General features: G+C 40.2%; 1 protein-coding gene across 3 annotated transcripts in view; it reads right to left on the minus strand.

The window, feature by feature from the left end:
* Nucleotides 1–373: 373 nt before the first annotated feature.
* CHN2 (chimerin 2) overlaps nt 374–24,982 on the minus strand; it is a 163,254-nt gene continuing 138,645 nt past the window's right edge. For all 3 annotated transcript variants that reach the window (XM_040590756.1, XM_040590757.1, XM_040590755.1), the window contains 6 exons: nt 19,348–19,432; nt 16,746–16,919; nt 14,853–14,930; nt 7,793–7,930; nt 5,777–5,882; nt 374–2,230 (listed from right to left, as the gene is read on the minus strand). In XM_040590756.1, the coding sequence (XP_040446690.1) occupies nt 2,059–2,230; nt 5,777–5,882; nt 7,793–7,930; nt 14,853–14,930; nt 16,746–16,919; nt 19,348–19,432 (753 nt within the window). In that variant the 3' untranslated portion in view covers nt 374–2,058. The remainder of the gene's footprint in view (nt 2,231–5,776; nt 5,883–7,792; nt 7,931–14,852; nt 14,931–16,745; nt 16,920–19,347; nt 19,433–24,982) is intronic.

Here is a 24,982-nt window from a genome sequence, read left to right on the forward strand (position 1 = left end):
AAAAAACCAACCAACTTATTACTGAACTGACCAGAAAAAATAAAATAAATCATTGTTAGTCAAATGTCTGTGTTCAAAGGAATGGAAGAGTGCTCTGATGGCAGCGATTCTTGGATATTGATTGGACTGATACTGTGATTTGTTGCTTGCTTGAAGTTTTACACAGAGGTGGTTCAGAGTGGTCGCAGAAAATAAATGTGTGCATAGGCTTGGCTGTGGTAGTACAAGCATCCCAGTGCCAGTCTGAAACTGCTGACATTCAGTAAAACTGTTCAAAGTTTTCCAAGTAGGAAAGTTTCCAGCAATGTCAGGATGGTAATTAGCGATTGATTTTCATTTGGCAGCTTGCCACGTGGTCAGTGACAGACACCAGAACTCTTTAACACATTTAATGGGATTTTTTCTTCCATTTACACTATCATAAATTACAAAGCATATTTCACTTCACAAAATAAAACAATTTCCAGATCATTTTTGTGACAGTATTAAGTAGTACGTAACCTACAACAAATAGTCCTGTACAAGGCAGGAGGATCTATGGAAGTATTGGGAACTCAGACTATTTAGCATTTGCTCTGCAATCTGGGTTAATCTATCTAGCCCTTAGTTATTTCTCTAGAAGATGACAAATTTACAGTCATACCTCCCTTCATTATCATAGTTACACACATTTTTCAATTTGAATAGAAACATGTGCTCCCTGAAATAATTCAGGAAACCGCATCACTGAGTTACCAAGCATATGATATAAACGATCAAGTTGAGGGATTATTAGAATTTTTTTTGTATTGAAAATTGAGTTTGGTAGTAAAGTATGTTGATTTTCTATGCTTGCAGAAACATCTCATGCGGAGAAACAGTTTTTAACATTAGGAATAAGTTTCAGTTAGACTATGAACTCTGTAGGTCAATGTTTGTGAGGGGAGAAAAATATTAAAAATTTGTAATAATTAAATTTACCAACTCCCACATTTCCTACACATTCTTTTTTTTTTTTTTTTTTTTTAACAAACCATCAGGAAACACATTCAAGATAAATACCTACATTTTTAGCAGATTTACTGTACATTTATAAATACAGAAACATGACAAAACATAACTTGATTTTTACAGAAAAACCAAATCCTTCATCATTAACCCAAAAAAGTGCTGACTTTTCAACAAGGCCAGAAAATATCCAGTGTCCCAGCATCACTTAACTTACATATTACTGTAATCCAAGAAAAATCTGGCATGTGAAACTGATACTACCTCCAGGACTTCTGAAAAATTCTCAATACCATATTTTACATGGGAGTAAAAAACAAACAAACTGAGAGAAAATACTATATGTTTTGGGAAATAGGAAATGGGTAAAAGTGTACAATCTTAGGATGCTAGTGCTTAAATGCAAGGAAACTAAGGAAAGCTGGAATACACACAAGAAAATAATTCTCCTTTAGAACGCTTGCCATGAAAGAGGTATGTCAGGATAATGCTGCATTAGTGGTAATTGTTTTCAATATATCATAGCAAAAATGCAGGAAAGAATTACGTGGAAAATAATCAATGCACCGCACTGATTTATATTTTGCTAAAATAAAATGCCATTCTTTCAGCTAGGTAAAGTAAAAATATCTTTACAATATAGGTTCTGTTTCACAATTGACATATATAATTATGTCTCATGGAGAGGGAAATGTATAGGTGTATACAGGTAACACTGATTAAGTACCTTTTTGCTTCTCTAGCCATATTAAAATACGTTTTGTGTTTCTTAATAAGTTAACAATAAAATTGTTTGCAACAATTTGTTCTCAAAACAAATATACATCTGAGCAAGGCAAAAGATACAAGGTAAGAGGATTTTTTCTGACCTTCTCATTCCCTTCTACAAAGAGGCATATGTCTATGAGACACAGGCTTTCCCTAAACATTTTGGCATCCATCTGCAACTTTGCAGAAATTGAAGTGCAGTCAAGGAACTTTCCTTTATGTTTAAAAAAAATTAAAGAAATGTTGGTTTTCCTTCAAACTAATTATTTTAAAACAAATGGCTTTGAAGAGATGCCCCTCTGTCTAAAAGAGAACATCTTCATTTTCTATTAAAATCTGCACAATTAATTTCTGGTACCGCATGTCATTCAGTGTAGCAAGGGTACTGTCCTCTGGAGGTCTCATTAAAGTAGGCCCAAACACTATTCCCAGGTTTTCAGCATTCATAAAATTCTCCTTTTCATGCAAGGTAACCCTAAAGTAGAAGAAGAAAGGAAAAAAAATTAAAAAAAAGTAAAGAAAAAAAGTAAGTAGCTGTTTACTTCCCAGAAGAAATGAATATATGCATCCTAATCTTTAGTCCTGCTTCACATTAAGCATTGATAATGACATTTTTCAGTAACAATTTTTACTTTCATTCAGTGCAGCTATGGTGAGGCTGTGATTTCCAGTGCCTTTAAACACTCCCCATGCGACTCTTAAGTGTTTTTTTTTCATGTGGCTTTCCATTAGGGTAGAAGAATTAGCGGCAATTGCTTTTTTTGAAAAGCATAATCATGATTTAAACGATGATGCATGGAGCAGTCCCCCACGCTACAGTAACTGCAGTTCTCTGGCACATGGGGCTCGGTGTGCATCACACCTGAGGTGTGGGTGAGGTTCCTGAATACGAACCTAGATTTTCCTTTGTTTACCAAGGACTGCCATGGTGCCAGACATGCTTTCAGGCTGGGGGAACCCATCCCTTCATACTTTTCGTGCCCTACTTGTTCTACTTCAGGAGCAGGCTGAATCCTGGGGCAGCCTGGGGAGGTGGCTGTTTAAAGCCAGGCTGCTACAAATGCCGTCTATCCTTGACAAGAGAACAGAGGCACTTCTAGGAAGGAACCTCGGCTGTTTTGTTCCCTGCCATGGGTCATGTAATGTAAATGCAAGAATAGGTAGATTATGTACGGCTGGAGCAAACAAAGAACATCAAGGATGGGCCAAGCTGCAAGAGAAGTCAGCCCTGACTGGAAAATCATTCAGGCCTGTTGGAAAGTGCAAGGTGTGCTCAAGGTTTTCCTCCAGGTAGCAGAACTGGAGCACTTCAGTGTTATCCCAGCAAGCCTTTGGCATTTCAGTTTGGTCCTGGGTGCTCTTGCACTGCGGTGTAGAGACAGCCGTGGTCCCTTGTTCAGCCATGATCCCTCATGGACCTGACACTTGCTGTTTCGAAGTACAGCAAGGGGGAAGTTTCACAGCTCCTCCACACCACTGCTTTGCCAGAGTGGAGCACATCTGGCTTTGAAACCAGCTCTCCTGGCAAGAGGTGAGACCAGCCCGGCCATGGCAATTCTCTGCTGGGCAGCAGTGGATTCACTCATGCCATTGAGGGGGCACAAAGAGGCTGCAACCAGCGGTAGTCTGGTCTCCTGTTATTTGCGAGGTCCTTACGTGACTATGTTTTGCTTCTACTACTGGCTCTCTGCAGAGTGTCATGGTCACAGAAAAAACAGTTCCTCTGCTTTCAGGAGAGAAGTTCGTTAGTGCCCCTACTCACAGCTACATCCTCATCTTCTAGCACAGATACATCAGCTGTGCTTTGCAAGGAGAAAAGACAAGCCAAGGCTGCCCAGCCCAAGCTACCTCTACGCAAGTGTGTGTGTAACACTGCTTTTCCATCTGGGGATGTATGCAGCGCAGCTACGCAATGCCACATACACCTTACTAGCACCTCTGTGCAAGAGTGTGGGGCTTGCTCCATGGTCTGGGGTGAACACAGAGAAGATTCACAGCTTCACTGTAACGGCAGCATGGATGGAGTTGTATGTATTTCACCACAGGGAGTACTGCTTGTGGTATTGTGTTTCCTCCAGTTTTGAGCAAAAAGGAAGATAACTCAAGAAAATACTTCATTAGCTGACGAACACACTCATTCTTCATTGCTGACATTGTTCTCTGCTGGATTTTCCTATGATTTTTAACAACTCAGTGCAGCTTCTTTCCTGTTGAGAAATGGCACTCACTGGTGTAAACGCTGTGATCCTGCAGTCTTTACACAGCCTCCTCGACAGCAGTGCATGTTTCCTCTGTGCAGGAAGAGCCCTGTGGGGCTGGAGTTGGGATTCTGTGTTTAATCTACAGAACAGCATAGTCTGAACTTAAAGGATCCTTCCCTCTTTCACATTCAGATCTCTCCAACAGATTCTCCATAGGAACTGACATGCGCTCGGCTTCTGTGCAGACATTGAAAAGTCACGATTTGGGAAAGGGGAGGAAATTCATTGCGTGACTTGAGACAGAAAGCTTAATCAGCTGTTTGGACTATTTTTGTCTCATCAGTAGTTCAGCTCAACAGCTGAACCAAAGCCTGTACAAAGGAAGGCAGGCAAGTCAATACTTGTCTATTAAAAATTCGCTGCCAGGACATGAAAGTACTGATTCTGTATGCTAGTTGCTTGTCTGCAGCCTCCACTGGCCTTCTTAAAAGCCAACACGGTTCATCCTGAGTTGTCCATGCATATGTGCTGACAAGGGTGGATATTTGCACCTCTCTTTTCTGCAGTCTGCAGAAGCTCCTGCATACCCAGATAATGTCTCAGCAAAAGGAAAAAACCTGCTCCCTTGTAATGCCCTGAGCCGGATTCAAAATGAGGAGAAGTCTCTGCATAATGAGAACCTGATTGAGCATGAAATGCACTTCAAACAAGCTCTCTGATGCAATTTTATGTGAGCTGAGGTCTTTTTTCTTTTTAGGTTTGCATTAATAGTGCAGAAAGTGCAGATCAAACCCAGAAAATACTCCAAATTTGCACCTGTATTGCAAGTAGTAGGACAACCAAGAAAAGATCAAGGATTTACTGTATAAAACTGAGTAGTTTTATTCCTCCCTTATCCCCTCTTCTGTTGTTTCCAAGTAGCACCATAAACTTTAACCAGAGACAAGGGACATCTTGGGCAATATATCCTTAAATGAAGGTCTGCTTTGAGATGATGGTTCCAGTCTTCACTCAGCTTCAGTTTTTAAAAGCAAAGAAGACTTCCTGAGGCATGTATATACTCGAAGTAGCAAAGTGGAGTTAGCATGGTTTTGAAAAAGTTTTGCTTCATATTAGTGAACGTGAGGCATCCTCTTTGGAGCACTTCATAAATCTCATAGGTACCTAGCTGAAAACTTGGAAGTACTGTCCCAAGTCACTTTAAAAAATGAAATTTAAGCACTTTTGAAAATGTTGTATGCCCTATGAAGCCTTATGTATGCCTAAAGAAGCTTTGGAAAGCAAATGAGGCAAAGTGTGTTTCAAACCAAAACAGAGATAACTGGTAAGGCCCTGTATGACTTTTACTAGTTGTATAAAAATAGGCCCTGCTTGATTCTTGGCTTAACTGTTACGTGAGCAAACAAGTCATAAGAGACAGCTCTTTCCTTTTAGGGTTATGGTTCAAGATGACAAATCAGGAGGTAAGGGGAGGCAGAAGCGCAGCATGATCAAGATGTGCATGACTTACGGCCGCACATCTAGCACATCTCTGAAGTACCTACCACTCCAGTATTTTTCAGATACTGTCTGCGTCAGAGAAAGCGTGGCAAATCTCAATTAATTCTTCAAAGGTTTGCAATGATCTGCCAGCAAAGGCAGCTATGCTATATCTGTTATATGCAGTTATACAAACATAGCTTGTCTGCTTATTTGTGACATTATTATTTTAGTGGCAGTACCCTAATGGAAGCTTTATTGGTACTTTCTGTAGTATCTCTTTTTCAAAGCAGAAGATTGTTAAGCTCTTCAAGAATTATCCTGCATGCCAATTAACTCACTTTTTGAGATGAATCATTAGGTATCTAAGTGTCTCGTAGTGAGCAGCAGGGAGTAACATCAACACTTCATGTATTGCTTCTAGTCGTTCATCAGGATTGGAGATTTCTGTAAAAACACCAAACAGGATTAATGTTAATAGGGCTTTCCATTTGTAAACAGCAATAATTCAGGAAGCTAACTTAATATTATGGAGTCATTTACAAGCCATTGACTGTGCTCATAGGGATAAATATTAAACTCATAAACACGGAGCTTAGCAGCAACTTCTGCATCCTCAGAAAAAAAAAAAAAAAAGAAAAAAAAAGGCTTCACAAAGAAATCAGCAGCAAAGGGCACCCAATAGTTGTCTCCGTGGTCTGTAGCTCTACCTACAGGCCTGCACAGGTACAGTATCTGAGCTTTGTTAAATGCTTTGTAACACTGCCAAGAACTAACTCTTTAAAATGTTACGTAAGATTACTTCCACTAGCCTTCAAAACTAGATGGGAGCGTGGATATATGCTTTTAGAGACTATGCTTGAATATGTAAGTTTAGCTAGAAGTGGCATGGAATTACATAAAGATTTCAGAACGTATTTAAATATGTAGGTATCAGTGATTGGAGAGCATCAGTGCTCATCTAAGACTGTTTGGCAATCTGTCAAAATCTGAGCAGGATTTACATGTATTTTACATGAGAAGTATAGATTCCTAAGCTGTGAACTGAGCCAGAGTTGTATTTGCTGCACAACTTTTCATACAAATGGCACCAGGAGCCCAAAATTTTAGAAGATTAAGAATCTCTCCATCCTGCTTTTAAGACATTGGTATATTGACATGATAGGAACTGCTTCCTCTGGGCATGTTCTTTACAGGACAAGTAATGAGCAAGAATAATTTCTCTGCCAAGGAGGAGTAAGAGAGTGCAGGAGAGAGGTATGTGTGGTTGCATGGGGAGTGCAAGAGGGAGTGAGCCAAAGGGGAAGGGAAGGCAGCAGATTCACACAGACCACTCCTCTTGCTGCTTATCAATATACTGGGTGCCATTCCAAAAATGCTAAGGATACTTTTTAAAGGAGAAAGCATGCTACTTCTTAGATACCTCAGGTCTTTGACATGTTTGTTAATAATTTGATTTTGATGCACTTCATCTGGTGAGTTTTCGTTAGGGACTATCGCTACATGGGAGGCTGTGCCCTGGAGAGCAGAATTTGAGGCAAATCTCATCTCTCTCTGCCAACATTAGGGCAATGAACGCTGCCGTCCTCCTCCCTCCCTGACAGCGTGCACCCACAACCTGCCAGCTTTGGGCAGGGGGTAACTGCACGTGCCTCCCATCTGGGCACGGGTTAGATACTGCAGGACTTAATGAACAGTGGATGCACCTGAATTTTGGGGCAGATGTGCTTTGTGGGGTGTCTCATTGCTCTGATCCCTCACTGACTGAAGGAGGGGATGAGCTTGTCTGCAGTGCAGACTCGTCCTTGTTGCCAGAGGAGGCCAGGATATGGGAGATGGGGAAAATGGGACACACCCTCAAGGCTCACATTTCCACTCAACCCTGACTCCTCACTGATCCCCCAGTCTTGCATGCACCTGGCAGCCAGTGCTGCGGCCATGACACCAGCACGGGGATCTTCCCAGTGCCTGATGCAGTCCTTGCAATGCCATTGGACATTCTGCCTCTTAGCACAGAATTTGGGTTGTTTACAAGAAAAGAGCTACCAATTCCATTCAAAGCCCCATCCCAGGGCATGCCGTAGCTTTGTTGACTGACACTGAAACCACACTTTCTGAAACTGGTCAGTTATTTTGATATCCTACCTTTACTTTTATTTTTTTTAACCTGTGTGATGTCCCATCTGATTAACAATCAGGCAAAAGTTTCATGGGACAGGACATGGCAGAGAAGTAACGAACAGAACAATGCCCTTGCTTCCAATTTGTTGTCTGTCTTTTCCTTTTCTCTAACATGGACAGTTTTATGGATGGGAAATGTAATTAAAGATCAGTACAAATTATTATGCAATACTTACTGGCTGCTTCTATGAACTTGGAATAGGTGTCGTAGGTGATCACAGGAATTGGTAAGTCTCTGAAGTATAGCTTCAGTGCTCCAGCAATGATGTTTATGTCTGGATAAATACTGGCAGAAATATCAGCCTTATCACCATCTAGAAGAAGAGGAAGAAATCTTTTGAAACCAGCTTAATTTTGACTGAAGCAAGGCTAGGCTTCTAATTCAGATTTATTGTGTCCAACCTGACAAGAAAAAACAACCTGAAAGCATTTGGAAGGCTTAAATGAGAACACATTGCTACCAACTTTACAGTGTATGAATAAGAAATAGTAGTTTCTTTACCTTTTAGTAAACAATTTATTTGCTTGCATCCTTTGGTGGGGCTGGTGATTACATCGACAATATCTGCAGTGTACCATCTCACACATAATGTTTTGACATTGGATGAAAAATCATGTTAATAATATATTTATTGAATTTGGCTCATTTCTTCACTGAAAATAAGCTATTAATTACTTGTTCTGATGTTGTATTTTGTATCTGCAGATCAATGTGTAGGAGTATGAATGATTCTTTTTATTTTCATTTGGGGAAACAGAGGCACAGAGAAATAACATCAATTTCCAATGAACCTTGGACCAGTAGGAAAAATCAGAGTAAACATCCAAATCTTGTAAGTTCTGCACCAATTTATCTATACTGATTAGCTAGTAACAAAGCTGCCTTATTTTCTGGATGTCCTCTAATGTCTTATTATTTGACTGACTTATTTATAGCAAAGATTTGAATTTAAATCGACATGCTATGGCATTTAGCTATACAATTTATTCCGAAATGTGGATCGCAATTTGTTAAATGAATATGGATACTTATAATGGATGAACAGCTAAATAGATTAATTATGCAACTGAAATGACATACATTTTGTTTGCCACATACTACAACCCAGTTAGTCAGAACTCCATTACAGAGCACTTTGAATCACATGAGCAAGTGTTGCTGCTAAGCCCTTGACTAATGCATGGCTTGCAATGAGTGAAATTACAAGAGCTAGCAGAGAGGCTGGATCACTGTTATTCTTCAAGTTCAAATGACTACCTCTCTTCTGTACTACCCAGTGCCCTCATACTCACATTTTTCTCCAGACCGACAAATTCTGCTTCTCCAGTCTTCCAGTAGAAAGATGGGGTAGGACAATGGTCAAGCAAGGGCTGAGGCTGCCTGGATTTAACCCCCAGCTTCACCTCAGGCTTCTTTGAGATCAGTTACACCCTGTAGTCCTTACTCACCACCTTTCAAGTGAGGATAACGGTAACAATGCTTCTTTTGCAGGAGGTGGTGAAGATTGAGACCATATGGTGAGTGGGGTGATGTGAGGTTATGGTTGCTTGAACAACAGAGAGCGGTTTGCTTGTATCTGCCAGGAGGTGCAAGCACAAGCTTGGGCTGTTACCACCGAGGCGCTGACAGGCTGTAAAGCCATTGCCTTCCTTGTCTCGCAGTAACTAGTGCTTGTAGAGATGCCCTGATACAGACAGATGAGTGGGTGTGCTTGGTACATGGCATCTAAGATGGTGATAAAGGCTTTCACAGCAGACTAAAAGAGTTTATATTGATTGTAGACGTTTTATACAAACCTTTGGCATTAATCTTGAAGGGATACGTCCTGTCCAATGTATGCACATAATTCTCATTAAGACTAATAGCACTACATGTTCTCATCAAGAGGAGATTATATGCTTAAGTGTTTAAAACAAGCAGCCTTTCTTGATGCAGCTGAGCAGTCTGAATACATCCATCAGCATTTAATTTAATACAGCATCAATAAGCCCTAGGAGGATGTTTACACTGCCCCAATCTTTTGTTTAATCCACACATTCCAGGCACGGTAGCATTAGTCTTGTAAAGCTTTGTGTGGAGAGCTCTATTTAATTGATGGACACCGAGCACTCAAAATGCCTCACTGAAAACAGCTACCTCCAAGGAGCCAGCAGCTGCATCAGAACAGATACAGCAAAGCAGAAGGTTGCATCTATTAGCCAGGTCACCAGTACACTAAATGGAAGTGTTATTTATTTAGTGCTTTTAAAAAGCAGCCCAGCAAGCTTCCGTGAAGAGCCACTTCAGCTACAGGTACTTCAAACTACAATGTACTTCAAACGTACCTCTTTATTTACATATTCTCTTACTGTAGGAAAAATACATTAGTTCCCAAGTCAAAGATTTTTCCTCTTCACTTCAGAGACAAATCACACCCATTGCAAATGCAGTGAAGATTTTTTTTAAAGTGAGCATAAGAATACATCTGTTACAGTATACCTACACATTTGTGCAGTGAGTATGTAGGGGGAGGTAGATTTTTATTTTTCTTTGGTAGATTTTGGATTTTTTTTTTTTTTTTTTTTGCTTTCAGTTTCAGCAATTGAAGGCCCTTGGCAGGCTGCACTTGTTTCTTATCCTCACCGAATTCCTGGATTTGTATTTTTATTTAAACACACTTAAAATTCAGAGCACTAAGAAAGAAAAGTTAATTAATTGCCGGTAAAGTCATGACACAAATTTCAGAGGATCCTCTGCAGTAGCATACTGTATGAACTATGCCTATTTTGTATGGTATCTTCTACATTACCACAATCATTTTTTTCACTCTTCAATGCAGTAACTTTCCTCAGACTGTAATTAGTATTCTCAGTACCACTGCAGTGGCTATATGTTAATACAATCTTTTTTTTAAAAAAAATTTGGATTACAAACATATAGTTAGTTTCAGCTTTACAAACCTAATCCTACTCAAACCCCATCATTTCTCTTTCCTTGTTACTTCGACTCTCAACATATTTTGTTGCATTATGTTGTAGTTTGAATATCTCGAGACAAAGAAAATCTTTATTCTGTTCTTTAAAGGTTTCAGCTGACTTTGGGTGCCATAGAAATATCTCAATAGTTTATTAGAGAATGAAATGGAGTAAGTATTACATTCTTAAAGCCTCAGCTATGCCCTCTGAACACTGAATTACTTTTCTACTTAAGTTCATTTTTTCTTAATGCTTTGTTTTTATTGCACAACCTTTGCCATACTAACGTGCTGCTTTGTTTTTTTTTCTTGGATCTGGCATTTGACAGGTTTTCTCCTACACTGGTGAAAGAGTGAATATGAGTCAGGATGCCTCTAAGTACTCATGTAATATTTAACAGCATAATATTTTTAGCAAGTGTATTGTACCAGCCAGTCATACAAACAAGTGGGGGGACAGAATGCACTGGTGACAATGGCAGCTTTGTGAATAAAGCGCACAATGAGGGTCTTCTGGATGCCACAACGCCACAGCTCAACAAAGCTGACAGAGAGCAACTGTCATTCTACAGCACCAACATTCACCAGATTAAATAAATCCACATTATTCCCCTCCTTCTCATTACAAAAATCACTAAAATGGAACATTGTTAGTGCCTCAGAGAGCCTAATGCTAATTTACAGTAGGAGTATTTACACTTCTTTGGCTTTGGAAGGGAGTCTTAGTTTAAATCAGACGAGGACCAACTTCTCCCTGTTCTAAACCCCTCCATCACAGCTTCACTTGGCCCAAATAATATTATGTGGGATGCCATTCTCTTCCCAAGATGTTGACTTTCAAACCTGCCTTTGATTTTCTATTCTTGCTGTAATTCTTTGTAAGCAACAAGTGAGTGTCCATTTGGCGAAGCAGAATTAGTCAGTGGGGGGGCTTGCTTCTCTTCATCGCACCCTTTCAGCTGCGCATGGGATCGGCAGAAGAGGTACCCTACAGCGCAGTCAGCCCCTGCTCCCCATCACTGTATCATACTGTATTCCGGCTCCTGTGGCTTCGAAGAGCTTGGGAAACCAGAAAGCTTGATGGCATTACTTGAAGGATGTGTCCTGTGCATTAAAACAGGAGGACTCCTTGCTTGTTTATTTTCAAACTTATTTATTAAAAACTGCATTTCCAGAGGTGCGAAAGCATACTGGCATTCTAGCCAAGTACCTGGGGACTGGCTCAGAAATGATGGGCAGGGAGGGACCTCTGTAATGCCAGAGTGCAGTGCTCTGCTACTGCAGGCACCATGCCATGTAACCCTTCTTGTAAACCCCTCAACTTCCATTGTGAAACTAGTTAAGGTTTTTATCCCTGCTCTTACTAGAAGGTTGTTTCAGAGCCTTGCTTTCATATGGTTAAAAAATTGCTCATTGAATTGTCAAACTAAATTTATTCCTGGCCAATATACATCCTTTAGTATTGTGCCAAGACTATCCATTAGATTAAAGAGTTCTCTCCTCTGGTTCATACCCGTACTTTCAGCTTCAACTTTAACAGCTAACTATTCCAGGCTCTTTTAAAACACATTTACCTTCTGCTATGCAGTGTGTTCCAGAGATGTCAGAGATGTCTGTGATGTGGCCTGTTGTATGGCTGTTTCTGCTGCAACACCTATCTATTAACCAGAACTGATCAGGAATTTTCCATTTTATATTTAAGACACAAATTTTCCTTTTTTTTTTTTTAAATATAATTTTGCAAAAAAAAAGTTAATTTCCTGTAGTGAATGTTGAAACAACAGTTCTGTAAAACTCCCACAAACTTCACTTTCTGGGCAGAAAACGAAATTTGAACAAAAGCCTTCCAGGTGTTTCTGGAGGTGAGACCTGCCATCTGGCTCTCAGCTCCCTTCTTTCCCAGCTCTGTCACCTGGGACAGAGATTTGGGATTTTCCACGTCCTTGGAATATGGAGGAATATCCGCTCCCTGCTGCTCTGGCTTCTAGGGCTAAGCAGGGGTAACTGGGCATCAGAAAAGTGATGTTCCTACCTGTGGGGCTGGGATGCAAAAGAGAAGGTGGGGTCCCTGTCTCTGTAAACAGATCTGACAGGGAAGCAAAGCCTGAGCTGTCAGGTTGGGGGCACCTTGCCAATTCAACATTCTGCCAGCTGACAACCACCTTCTAGTGGCACAGCCCACAAGTCAGAACAAAAAATCTATTTTGGTTTTCTTTAAATTGCTTCCTGCAAAAACCCCCCAACTCTCTTCTGCTTTTCTATCTCAGTTCAGGGAGAATACATTTTCAAAACTGGAAAGTTTTTGAAGTTTTCAGCTTCTGGTCTCAGCAATACTGGAGTCATGCAATTCTCATAACACGGTTTTGTTCACTGTTCCACTGCTTTTAGCATTATTCATGGCAACGCTCTTTCCTTTCTTAGCCTTTTCCCTCCTGAGATTGTTAAAAGGAAATGAAGACGCAGCTTTTTATCAATTTATGCCCAATGGTTTTCCCACAGCCTTTGTATGCAAACTTGGTTCTTGGCTTTCTCTGCTTCCATATTTATCCATGCTTTTTTTCCCTTTGGAAATCTGATATTGCTAGTGACCCTGCTCTTCCTGTTTCTAGGTGCTGCCTTCTTTGCCAGTAAATCACACTTTGTTCCTTGCTGTGGGTCTAATTCTAGTGTGTACTGCCACGAGATTATGCCATGAGTATAGGCAATAACAAAAGATACCCTGTTTGTAAACCTTAAGTGGCTCCAAAGGTTCGAAGCATTTGCAAGGGAACTACAGCTGCAGCAGTGTTCAGGTCAGGCTCAGACACGAATTTTGATCTGCTTTCTTCAAACTCTTTCCTCTTCAACCTGTGGTTCTCTTTCTGGGTTTCATTTAGGTTGGTACACTTAGAGGAGAACTAACACACAGAACAAAAGGGTTTGCCAGCTCAGATCCACCTGCAGGGAGCAGAGTGGGACTTGGGGAGACTGGTGACCCTTTCAGTACCACTGCTTCATGTGGCGCACCTGCAAATGTACCTTCCCATGATAGCAGTCTGTGCATCTCTTTCACCCAAATCACGGCTCACCTATGTGTGTCCATGCATATGTTCACAACTGCAGCATCCAACACATTTTAAAATCTATTATTATTTTTTAAAGGGTATTTTGGTATAGCATGAAAACAGTCACTTTGGAAATTCCTAGCAGGAATTGTCTGCAGGACAAACTATCTCCGAACAAAAAAGTATTCAGGCACAGTAAGCATTAAGATGTGCCACCCACAGACCTTGCTGGCCCTGCCCAGGCTCCTCTGGAGCCCTGGAACCTCCTGCCATGGGCCCCCAGGGCCCCCAGTTCCTGCCTGAGCAACATAGTAGCTGTCTGCAGCTGCATCATGGCCATGCACCCTTCTGGCCAGCACCCTGATCCACCGGTGGACTTCTGGCTTGATCTGGACCTGCCTTGTCCCTGTGGGCTTGTGATCACTGGGCTATGTCTGCCCCTGTCCCCTAACATGGCAGAGGTAATACCTGAAAAAATTAAGAAGGAAGGAAAACACTGTTTATGGGAAAGGAGAAAAATATTTATGTAACTCCTTAAATGTTCCTGAAAATGTGTTTTCTGTTGATGAAGGCCCTACTCTGCACACACTTACATACGTACCTAAAATTAGTCCTGTGTGCAAAGACTATGTGCAGAACCAGAACCAACATAATAAGCTAAATGAGTTCAAAAGGGCTACTAGGATGGTAATCAGGCAGTGTTTTAATTATAAGTTTTTCAATATGCTGTACAACCAGTCTCCTCAATGCTCCTCTCATCTGTGTGCAAATGCAATCATGTGCACAGTAGTGCAGTGCTTTCTACAAGGCTACAGGCAGAATGACTTCCCAGTTGGAGGTCTGGCGCTTAAACTCATAAATAGACTATCGTATTGTAAAGCACTGAGTTTACTAAGGATAGGACTAAGAACTTTCCCCTGGTACTATCCAGGCTCATACTTGAACTGGGAGTCTAGGCTCTGCTGCTAGATTGAGCAATCATCCAGTCCCGCAAGCACTTAGCCTTCTGTCTATCATTACCTACTGTTTAATTATTCCTTCCAACTATGAAATATAGTTTCTTCTTGTGAAAATAACTACAGATTAATTTAAGAACTCAGAAAAGACAGGTTGCTTTCTGTACTTCTGCTTATATGCCAGTTTTATTACCATGGTAACTATATAAACCCCAAAAGAACTGAGAAGTCCTAGAACTGAAAAATTAGATTAAAATCGTACAAGAATAAAAAATGGTGTACCTCGATCAAAGGCCATTTTCACATCTTCAATGTGCTCAGTGAAGCCTGAGACTCTATAGAGGCCCTCGGACTTTAAACCTGAAACAAAAAGTTCTCAGTTAACTTTGCTTCAGTAACTCAACAAATATTCAGGTTTAAAAACAATAAAGCAACAACAACAGATCTAGTAAATGAAGAAAAATATTAATTGTAATGTGAAACTCTGGAGCACTTAAGGCAGGCTCAGGATAATTTAAAATTGGTTTTTAAAGGATTAGAGAATTTTAGAATTTATACTTTATTTTGTTAGGGACATAGTTGATTGTGTTAGAGGAAAACACTGCGAATTGCTAATGGTGGGGCATGTGATATTACCATGATTTATTCATTTTATGTGGGAGATTTTCCATTTGGCTATGATTAATAAAGCTTTAGAGGTCTCCTTTCCTTCTACCAGTTGCTTAATGATAAATAGCAATGCAAGTAAGAAACTGCCTTTCCCTGACAACATTTGTTCCCGGTTTTGCAGTCAGCTTTTACTTATACACAGCTGATAGATGTGATGGATACTCTTCTTCTTCACATCAGTACACGCCTTCTACAGTTCTTAAACCACAAGAGATCTGCTCACTTGCACAACTCTCCCCCCACTGCTCCACACCAACATGAAATGCAGGGCAGCCCAGCAGAGCAGGCAGAGCTAGCCAAGCAGTTACACACGTTATTTATTTTAATCCCAGAATTATTTATTGTAATCCCAGAACTCCTTATTATGACTATGCACAGTGCTAACTGACTTATAAGATCCTGTACACTTTGTTTTCTTAAGAACAAAATCAGTATCTCACATAGTACTATGGCAGTTAAAGAAAGAAATTTAAAGATGTTGAAAAAACAGAACAGGCAGCAGTTTTTATCTTAATCAATAAATGTACAAGTAAGTGATTAGATCTCAAATGCAATGTAGCTTCCTGCTATATCATCAGGGTAAAGCTCTTCTGTCTTAGTCCAAACTATTCTTTCTATTTGTCCCTGCAATGATGATATAATCCTGGTGGAGCTTCATGGAGCAGTGCAGGGGATTTACTTGTAAATCTTTCATTCATTTCAGTAGATGACGTGTGGCTTTGAAACCCCTATGGCTAGTATCACTGTGTTGCCATGCAGATTACTGGGATGCCATGAATTCAACATTATGAGACTCCTGTGCTGAAGCTATAACTAACAGGGAAATTTGGCTTATTTGGCAGCATGACATACACTTTTGCTACCCAAAGCAAAAATACACGATCATTACTGTGTTGTGTTGGAGTGGATATGGTATTTCTTCAATCTGGCATGCATCTGCGTACCAAAAACGTGTCACAAGCTGGAGTGTTGGCTGTGACATGCTGCCCGAGCTACGGTATTCATCAGTCAGTACCTGAGCACCATGCAAAACCTTGCGCGGTTTGTGACGTATCACAAAACACCACAGCCTGTGACCTCACTTGTCTGAGTCACTTCCAGTCACATATGTCCTTTTGCCCATAATGCCCAGAAAGGTTATTAATAAGGGGCTTGATTTAAACTGATTACTCTGAAATTGGAAGTGTCCCTAGGTATGTGAAAAGAAAATAATGAAAAAAGACACATAAACATGAACTTAAAGTTCACTTGAAAGTTCACCCCTTTCAGAAGTGTAACATAATACATGTTTTGACATGTTTTCAGAAAGCATTTCAGGAAATTGCATTATGAAATGCCATGATTTAATTTTACTAGCTAATGCAGAGCAATGTATCACCTACGCTAAAAAACCCCTTCTCTCATCCTGTCTTCAGCATGCATGAGCATACCACCCTGTCCTAGCTTAGCATGTAATTCAAGTCATCGTCATTTAATTTTTCCTGCTGCTTTCCTAAGCACACAAACCTCTTGCTTCGATCTCTCGAATGCATGAATCCACAACCATCGGTCTCTGGGTATTGTGGGCTTTCACTAGCGTGGTGAGATCGCAGCAGTAGACTCGCTTTATCCTCTTGAGGTCTGGTTGGCAGTCGTTGGGCACGTATTTGGAACATTGCTTATGTACGTTCAGCCCACAGTCTGTAAACAAGGTTAGCCAGGTTAATTAATTAATACTAATGCCAACAGGTCTTGTCTAACAATTTATTCCCTTGGGCCACATCAAGCATGTGGCAGAACCTCCCCATCAGTCACCAAAGCTAGAATAAGTAAGCTGGAGATCAGAAAGATGAGCATGGAAATCTGTAAAAACCTTATGGTGGGCAAAGTGAACTCCAGCAAAGCTGTTGAAAAGCTCTAAAAGCTCTGGATGTCCCTCGCACCCCTCTGAGCTGGAGGTGACCACTGGTGCAGACCACTTGGTCAGTTCACTGCTGAACGCATAGCTCTGGGTGTTGCATTTGAAGACATGGGACTTAGCTTCTGGGTGCTTTAGTTCTGCCTTTTATACAATTAACACAGTAATGACTGTTTTCTGTTGACCAGCTTGTGGCTTAGCACTGCTTATGGGTGAAGGACCTAGGATTCACCTGAGCACTCAAACTGGGACAGTGCTTTGAGCTAGCATGCCTCCCTTCTGCATTCCAGCAGTGTCGCATCTTGGCTCGCTTTGCCACACCAGCAGCCTCCCCATCCCTGTCTGACCACTTCACTGGTGACTAAGGTGTCCCCTGTGTTCAGTCTGTGGGTTGGTTTAGGCATTTAAATGCTAGGAAAGGCATGATGTAAAAAGTTACTCATTTTACAAGTGGTTCTTACTCCAAAGTCAAATCCTACTCTTGGTTGCACGGGTGGGTTTCTGTTAACTTAAACATCACTGCTTGATCTCCACAAATTGAATTTTTCTAATAGATTCAAATATTCAGCCAAATTAATTTATAAGCCTCAGTAAAGCAAACACCACCATTGTGAGTTACATTATCTCACATAACTTTGATTCTTGTTTTAATGCCTTCCCAGTCATGCCCATCACTGACAGTACCCTTTGGGATAACATAACACATCTAATATCATCACTAGCAAGTTACTTACTGTTTTTTTCATGTTGATTTACTGCCTAAGCTATTAAAAATGTAAACATGACTCTATTACTTGCAGCACATCTCAGTATTATTCTCTATAAAATATTAATCAAGCCAAATCATATAATCAGTACAAACACACCTACATATTTAGCGGAATTGGGTGGGTTTCTGTGTGTTTCTTCATACAGTTATTACTGCATAATACATTATTGTTCTGTGAAATCTAAACAAATGTGAGCAGCTGCAGTTAGGATCCTCCCTGTATTGTCTTCAGTGCTGTTCTACAAGCATGTGAAGTTAAATCCAAGTGCATCTGTCTACTTAGAGTTAAATGTTGGTAATTTAATGAGGGAGAGTATTATCTTTCATACTAAATAAATAAGCCTTTTCCTAAGTTTAATATTTTATATATGTGAACAAATACAGCGCTATGCATTAGCAAGGTCAGTTTTTGCACCCTTGGGTTTCAGATCAAATAGTTTGAAAAGCAAACTACTATTCATGTTCCTCTTTTTTAATGTCCTTCTCAAATTCTTTGTGTTACCATTATTCATCTACAGGCAGATAAGATGCAGCAGTAATTGAGACTGCACTTATTAAAACTGTACATTTGTGAAAGGTACTTTGATCCTTCAAACTGCGGTCTAAATTTTAATAACCACTACCTCCTCTGCCCATGAAAAGTAGATGTCAGGGCTGGACATGTTCGGTGCCAGTCTGAGGTCAGGAATGCCTGGAGGTCAGGGCAGGGAGAGGTAAGACAGAAGCATATTCAGGTGAGAGACACTGATGGGATTGAAGGTCCGTAGCAAGGAGTTATGAAACCCCATTTACAATGCAGCAAATACTATTTCACTTGCTGAATACAAAACCTCACGATGTGATGATTATTGCATTTTCCCAAGATGATTATTTTTAACAAAAGAACAAACAAAATAATTAAAGCGCTATTAAAATGCTAATACAGTTACAAAGGCACCAGAAAACTAATCTTTCTAGGAAAATTAAGGTGGTATTTTTTGCTTTCCTTCGAGATGGGCTACTTTAGGCTTACAGCAATGCATGGTATTTTATAAGAAACAGGTGACAGTCTTTTGGCAGACAAGGGCAATTCTCAGTAATTGGTGGCCAAAAAGATGAGTTATGAAGCCTAGCTGTTGGCTGGCTCTGCCATTTCCAAAGCTTGTTTCTTAAGACAGAAAACCATCCAGGGATAACTTAACCACAAAGATTAATTCTTAATGTATACAGCAATGCACACCAAGGTACTACGGAAAGTATAGCACCCTCAGTGACCAAGAGCCGGTAGCTTAATTTCTAAACCAGCTAATGGGGAAAATGACAATGCCCTAACTTGCATGGGAGGATTTCTTGCCTTGTTCTGTAAAGTAATCCCTACCCCAGCTCCTGCAGGGACTGCAGGCTGGGAGTGGGAGAGATGTCAGAGCATTTCAAAAGAATGACAGAAAATGTGGAAGGGCTACCTGAACACCTCACTCCCTGAGCGATGAGACCCCACATGAAGTTGGCGCAGTATTCACACCAGTGCGGACCTCGAAACGTATGGACCTGTAATACAAATGGGGGGAAAAAAAAAAAGAAATGGGGTCATTGGAGGCAGATGGTCTGACAGATGGAACAACTGAAATGGATAAACAACAGAAGACTCAGTAGGAGTAAATCTTTAGCACACAGTGCCCACATCTTTCCAAAGTCTAGATGAAATAAACCATGGGAACAGAAATTTGCTTTGATCTTGAAGTTTATCTTTCAATAGGCTTAACATAACAGAGAACTGAGCTGTGTATGACACTGAAAACAAATAATTTTTGCTAACTGACATTTTAGCTGTAGCAGAGGGGAGGAAACCAAGTTCACTAGTCAAAGGAAAAAAAATATAAAACTAATAATCCAAAGAACTGTAGTCAGTGCTTTTATTTGACGAGTTCAAACAAAACAGGAATGTTTCTGAGATTCAAATGCTCTTCTTCAACAGATCACTTGAAAATAGGGGAAATGCAGTGACTGAAAAGTCCCTTTGAATGCAACATGTTTTGGTTCCCTGTAACTGTGTGTGGCCACACATCTGATGCAAGACCCATGTTTTAAGAGCACCACTCAGGTTTGAACGCACTATAACTATGGTGTTACATGTGCATTTCTATGCGATGACACTGAACAAAACTCAAGGTGACTGCTGTAAATTTGTATCAGGGATGAATGATTTGTGCAGCCATTCCAGGCAGCGGTTGGGTAATGATCTGATTTTGCACGCTGGAATCCATTAGTGATAAAAGCAAATGATACCCTTCCTTACTCCAGGAAGTAAACTGAACTCGCATAGGGAAAAGATGTCAGTAGGCTTTTTTTCAGTAAACCAAACTTCATTTTGCTACAATCCACCCATGAGTAAATAAGGAGGAATAAAATGACCTGCATGCTAACAGAGCTCATGGTCCCCAGCCAGGTTTTGCACACCACCACTGCTTCCTCTACTGCTCTTCCAAAGGTTACAGCAGCAGACCTTTTTAAGGTGTATGTTCTGGTAAAGTAAGCATTTCATTTTCATTGAAAAGATGAATAAATAATGAGGTCTGCATCTGTATGAATGGACATGGTATGAACTAGTTCTGGCCAGAGACTTAATTGAACTTAACAAAACATAAATCATGCACACTCTGGCTGCTAATGCTTCCTTTTCCTTCTCTCTGCTCATTTACCCGTTGGGCAGATGGCTGAAAGGCCACTTCCAACCCCAGGATGTAGAAAGCTGCTCTTTTCATATAGTAAAAAAAATGGTCATTGCCCTTTTCAGATAAACTTTGTGAAGTTTAAAGCCAAGCATGTGGGTTGCTAATGCTTTCACCCCATTTGTCTGCAGGATCACACCTACACAAGCCTGTACTCGAGTCCATTCCCCAGGAAGATGAAGTATTGTGATTTTAATACAGACCTCTCTTTCTGATTTAGCAATAAAAATGTGAGCCTGACCACAAATGACTCCTGACCAACTACTCATAGCCAATACTTGCATAAATAAGCTTAAAGCAATAGTAATTCCTCGTCCTTTTTTATAGTAAAAGGTCAAAACTGGAATGTCTGACTAGTCATATTTATCTTTCAAAATGGTATTTTATCTCTCAGAAAAATGTGTATCTCCGGGAAACAACACTTTGCAATAGAGTTTGAGATAGACAGATTGAAAGATCTTATTTTGCAGGGTGGGTAGCATGAATTTCAGACATGGCTTTTAGTGGGGGCAAATGGCTGTACCTAACATCAGCTGGTGACCAGAGTTTCAGGCTTATGCTCTCTGTGACCTTCAGTAGATACAAAACTACAGCTACAACTAATTATGCCTGCATCTTTACCATTTTTAGACTGATAACCACATAATTAGTAGTTTTTCGCCTGTGTTTAATTGTGGGTGAAAATCATCTGCTGTGGGAAGGTAGCTAATGTGTCTTCTGCTTTGCAGCAGTTTACAAAACTAACCTTGTGGGAAGTGGCTGCAAAAGGTTATTCAGGAGTTTTTAAATGGTGGAATTTCATATTTAAAGCCCATTGCAGTTGCTAGGATATTTGTGGCCTACTTGTTCACTTTACATAAAGCTTATTGCAGTGGATCTTGCTGTGGCCTATTTAGAAAATGATAGCTAATTATTCCTTGATGTCTCCTGTCATTTAATGGGAAAGTCATCAACTCTGACCAAGGACGCCACCTGAGAAGTGCTGACTGTGCACCCGTCCCTTGTTCCCTTCAGCTTGGTGGCCCTCAAAGGTTAACTCTCTTCACTCATTCACTTCCATTTTTCACAGATCTGCATTTTAGCCCAAATGGCAAGTTCTCAGCTGAAATGCACTGTGGAAAGCTAGTCTTGGTGGTTTCTGGTGAAGTGGAAATAGGGAAATACTCGCTATCTCTAACTGGAAAAGGGAGATCTTCCGAAGTTTCTAGATGAAGGTGCAAAACATCTGTTAAGATGCAGTTTTGAACTAAGTCACTTATGGCCTGCCATTAATTTTAAAGAAGTAATGAAGGAAATCTGTTCTTATGAGCACAATGCCTGAATGCAGCCCGAAGCTTGCACACAACACTTTTGAATGGTAATTGGGAGTTTTGCCTCCAAGGTCTTAGGGTTTTGAGATGGGTTTTTAGGTTTTGGCCCATCCTTTGTAACTGCATCATTACAAATGGACTGGACTTAGATTTTATGGAAACGTGATCAAAATCTATTTATTACTGGTCCCTGCCCCATCCTGCAGTCTCAGGTGATCTCTCTGTGTACACACAGCATAGGCTCAGGCTGCTTGGGCTACAGTTGACACATAATTCCGACTTTAAAAAAGAATTTACAGGAAAATATTTCCTCATATAAGCCAAACCCATGACATTTCAGACTATACATGGCACTTCTCTTGTTTTAGTGTTTCTTCTTCTTTCCACAATGTCTAACCCCTAACATCTTAGCTTCTTCACTTCTTTTCTTTCCAGATCTTTCAATGAAAAGTTAATTCTTACAATCGTCCTCTCTTCTCTGCTATACTGTCTCACCCAATACTACACTGAGTGTCTCTTCTTATTGCCTTTCTGTGCTCTCACCTTTGCCTTTTGGCCTTCTGGAACCCTTGTTTTTAAACAGCAGAACTCCCTCCATGGGTGCTATCTCATTCAGGTTTAGTCTGTGTCTGAGCCGTTTTCACAGAGAGAGAAACTGAGACCGAAGTGAAGCAGTGCCCACACAGTGGCAGAACAATAAAATCCCTTAAGCAATATTGCAGAAACAAACTAAAAAAATTGAATTGAAACGCATGTTTTTTTATTGGCATTATATAGTGCTGTTTCTGTGACAATTTTGTTATTTATGTGATTGGGTTTGAAGACTTTTCTATTTGCCTCCAAAGAAAACAAGTTTTTTTCAGACTTTCAGCTGAATACATGTAAATTTGTACTCTCCTGCTGAACCTGAGCCGTTTGCAGGGAAGAAAAGCTGACTCTGCTGTTATTTTTATTTAAATACACATAATCTTCATGATGTCTGTTAAAAAATGCCTCCTGCAAACCCTTTGTCTCCCAGAAGCAGTGTTTATCTGCAGTGATTAACACAAAGAGAAATTTATCCCAGAGACTTTCTCCCAGTAGATCTTCTGACCTGTCCATAATCAGCTGCCTTTACTCCCCTAGCCTGCCTGCAAACGGGATTTGCCTGTGCTATAGCAGCAAACAGGCACAATAGTGTAGAAAATGCATATTATTCAACTGTATTCGCTCACTTAAAGTAGCGCAGAGGCCCTCTCATGAATTCCCAGCCTAGAACAAAATGCATGGAGCATCCCTAAACTCCATGCTGCTGCCCTCGGGCATGAGGTTGACCTCACTGCTAGCTGGGACCCCACTGAAGCTGGCAGGTAAAGCACATCCCAGAGAGCCTGCTGGATCCTAACTGTAACAAGATGCAAGACTTTACAATCCTGTTAGGCTGACGCCCACATAGTTACAGAAATACCTCTGTCTTTCTAAACAGGGCTTCAGAGATTTATTCTCTTTCCTGAATTGTGGTATGTCTGCACTGGCTTATGCAAAGTTGTCCCACCAGATGCCAGCTCCAAACCTAAATCCATGTGACTGCGTTGTGTGCCCAGGATGCACCCAGCTTAACAAATCAATCTGGATACTAAATCTTTTTTTGTTCATTTGCCTTCAGTGCCCTGAAATTCGGAACTGAGGCTAAATCAGAAAGCACAGATGCAGAGAAGGACATAACCTGGTGCCCTCATGCTCCAAACTCCAACGGTCCCTTTTAACTTTTATGTTAGTTTGGAAAGGATGGAGGGAGAGCCATCCTTGCCCTGAATCTGTGCCTTGAGTCTATTTTTGCCTTTAGTTCATTCTCTCTTCCAGTGGGTAAGATCTTCAGTGTAAGATCTACAAAAATCTCAGCAGCTTCGTGAAATATGTGTCCTTCATTTTTAAGATTCTTCATGGCTAAAGGACAAGAGCTAAAGAGTGCCTGTTTGTTCATGAAGAATTGCCTGTGACAAGATTATGAGGGACACTGTGACCTGTAACCTTTGTCCCTATGAACTCAGACGAATGATATAATACCCATCAGTCTTCACCTAAAAAATGGGGAAGACAACTTTCTGAATGTCTGCAAAATAGTGTTTTCCATCAGATAAATCCCATATCATCATAGCCTGAGTGCTGTCAAAAGCCATTAAGAATTTTGCCCCAAGACCCATAAAGCCATTCTTTCTTTTAAATAACTTCTTACCCCTTTAATGTAGTGAATATGGAATATATTAAAGTTATAGACCTGAATTTAGCCATCTTTTAAATCTAAATATTCTACTCTAAGCATTCTATCCATGTTTTTTTACAACGACTAGACATGTTCTAATATATTCCTTTGGAAAATTAACTGTATTTGCATAGTGAACATACTTCTTTGTTAAGTAAATTTAACACTTCTGACTGGCCTTTCTGGACATTTTTTTTAAAATGTTTCTTCCCTAAGTATTTATTGCCTTTATTAGGATAAAACAATAATTTTTTGCTGTCATGTGTTTGAATACATATATATTTTAATCATGTGATTTTCCAGTTAAACTATGACTCTTTTGAAACAGAAAAGAACAGAGACTGTACAACAGCTAGATTGTGCAAACGCAAAGTTAACTGGGCACATGTCCAATTATAAATCAAAGCCAAAACAAGGGGAATTTTGAGGAGGAAAGAATGCACGGGTCAAAGTGGAAAAAAGTCTCAGTCATGAGAAAATATTTTCTAGTTAAACTAAAATAGTTTTCATATTAAAATGATAATGAGGGCAAAACCCAGAAAGAATGAAAGCTGTTTTAATCAAGAAAAAACCCACAAGAGTATTTTCCCTATTTCCTTCAGTGCCGATCAGTGAGATAAATATTGACTTTTCTGTAGACTGGGTCAAGGAGGGGGAATAAAAAAAGAGGTGCTATTATTTGCCTTGCTCACTAATATTAAATTATTGATTTACGAACTACAGTAGAGGTACTGCAGAGGAGAGCAATGTTTGCATGGCAGAATATGTAGAAAAATAAGAAATGAAGCTTTTTTGCTAAACCAGGAAATCAGTGAAA

Source organism: Falco naumanni, chromosome 4, assembly GCF_017639655.2.
Source record: "Falco naumanni isolate bFalNau1 chromosome 4, bFalNau1.pat, whole genome shotgun sequence".
Classification (NCBI taxonomy): domain Eukaryota; kingdom Metazoa; phylum Chordata; class Aves; order Falconiformes; family Falconidae; genus Falco; species Falco naumanni.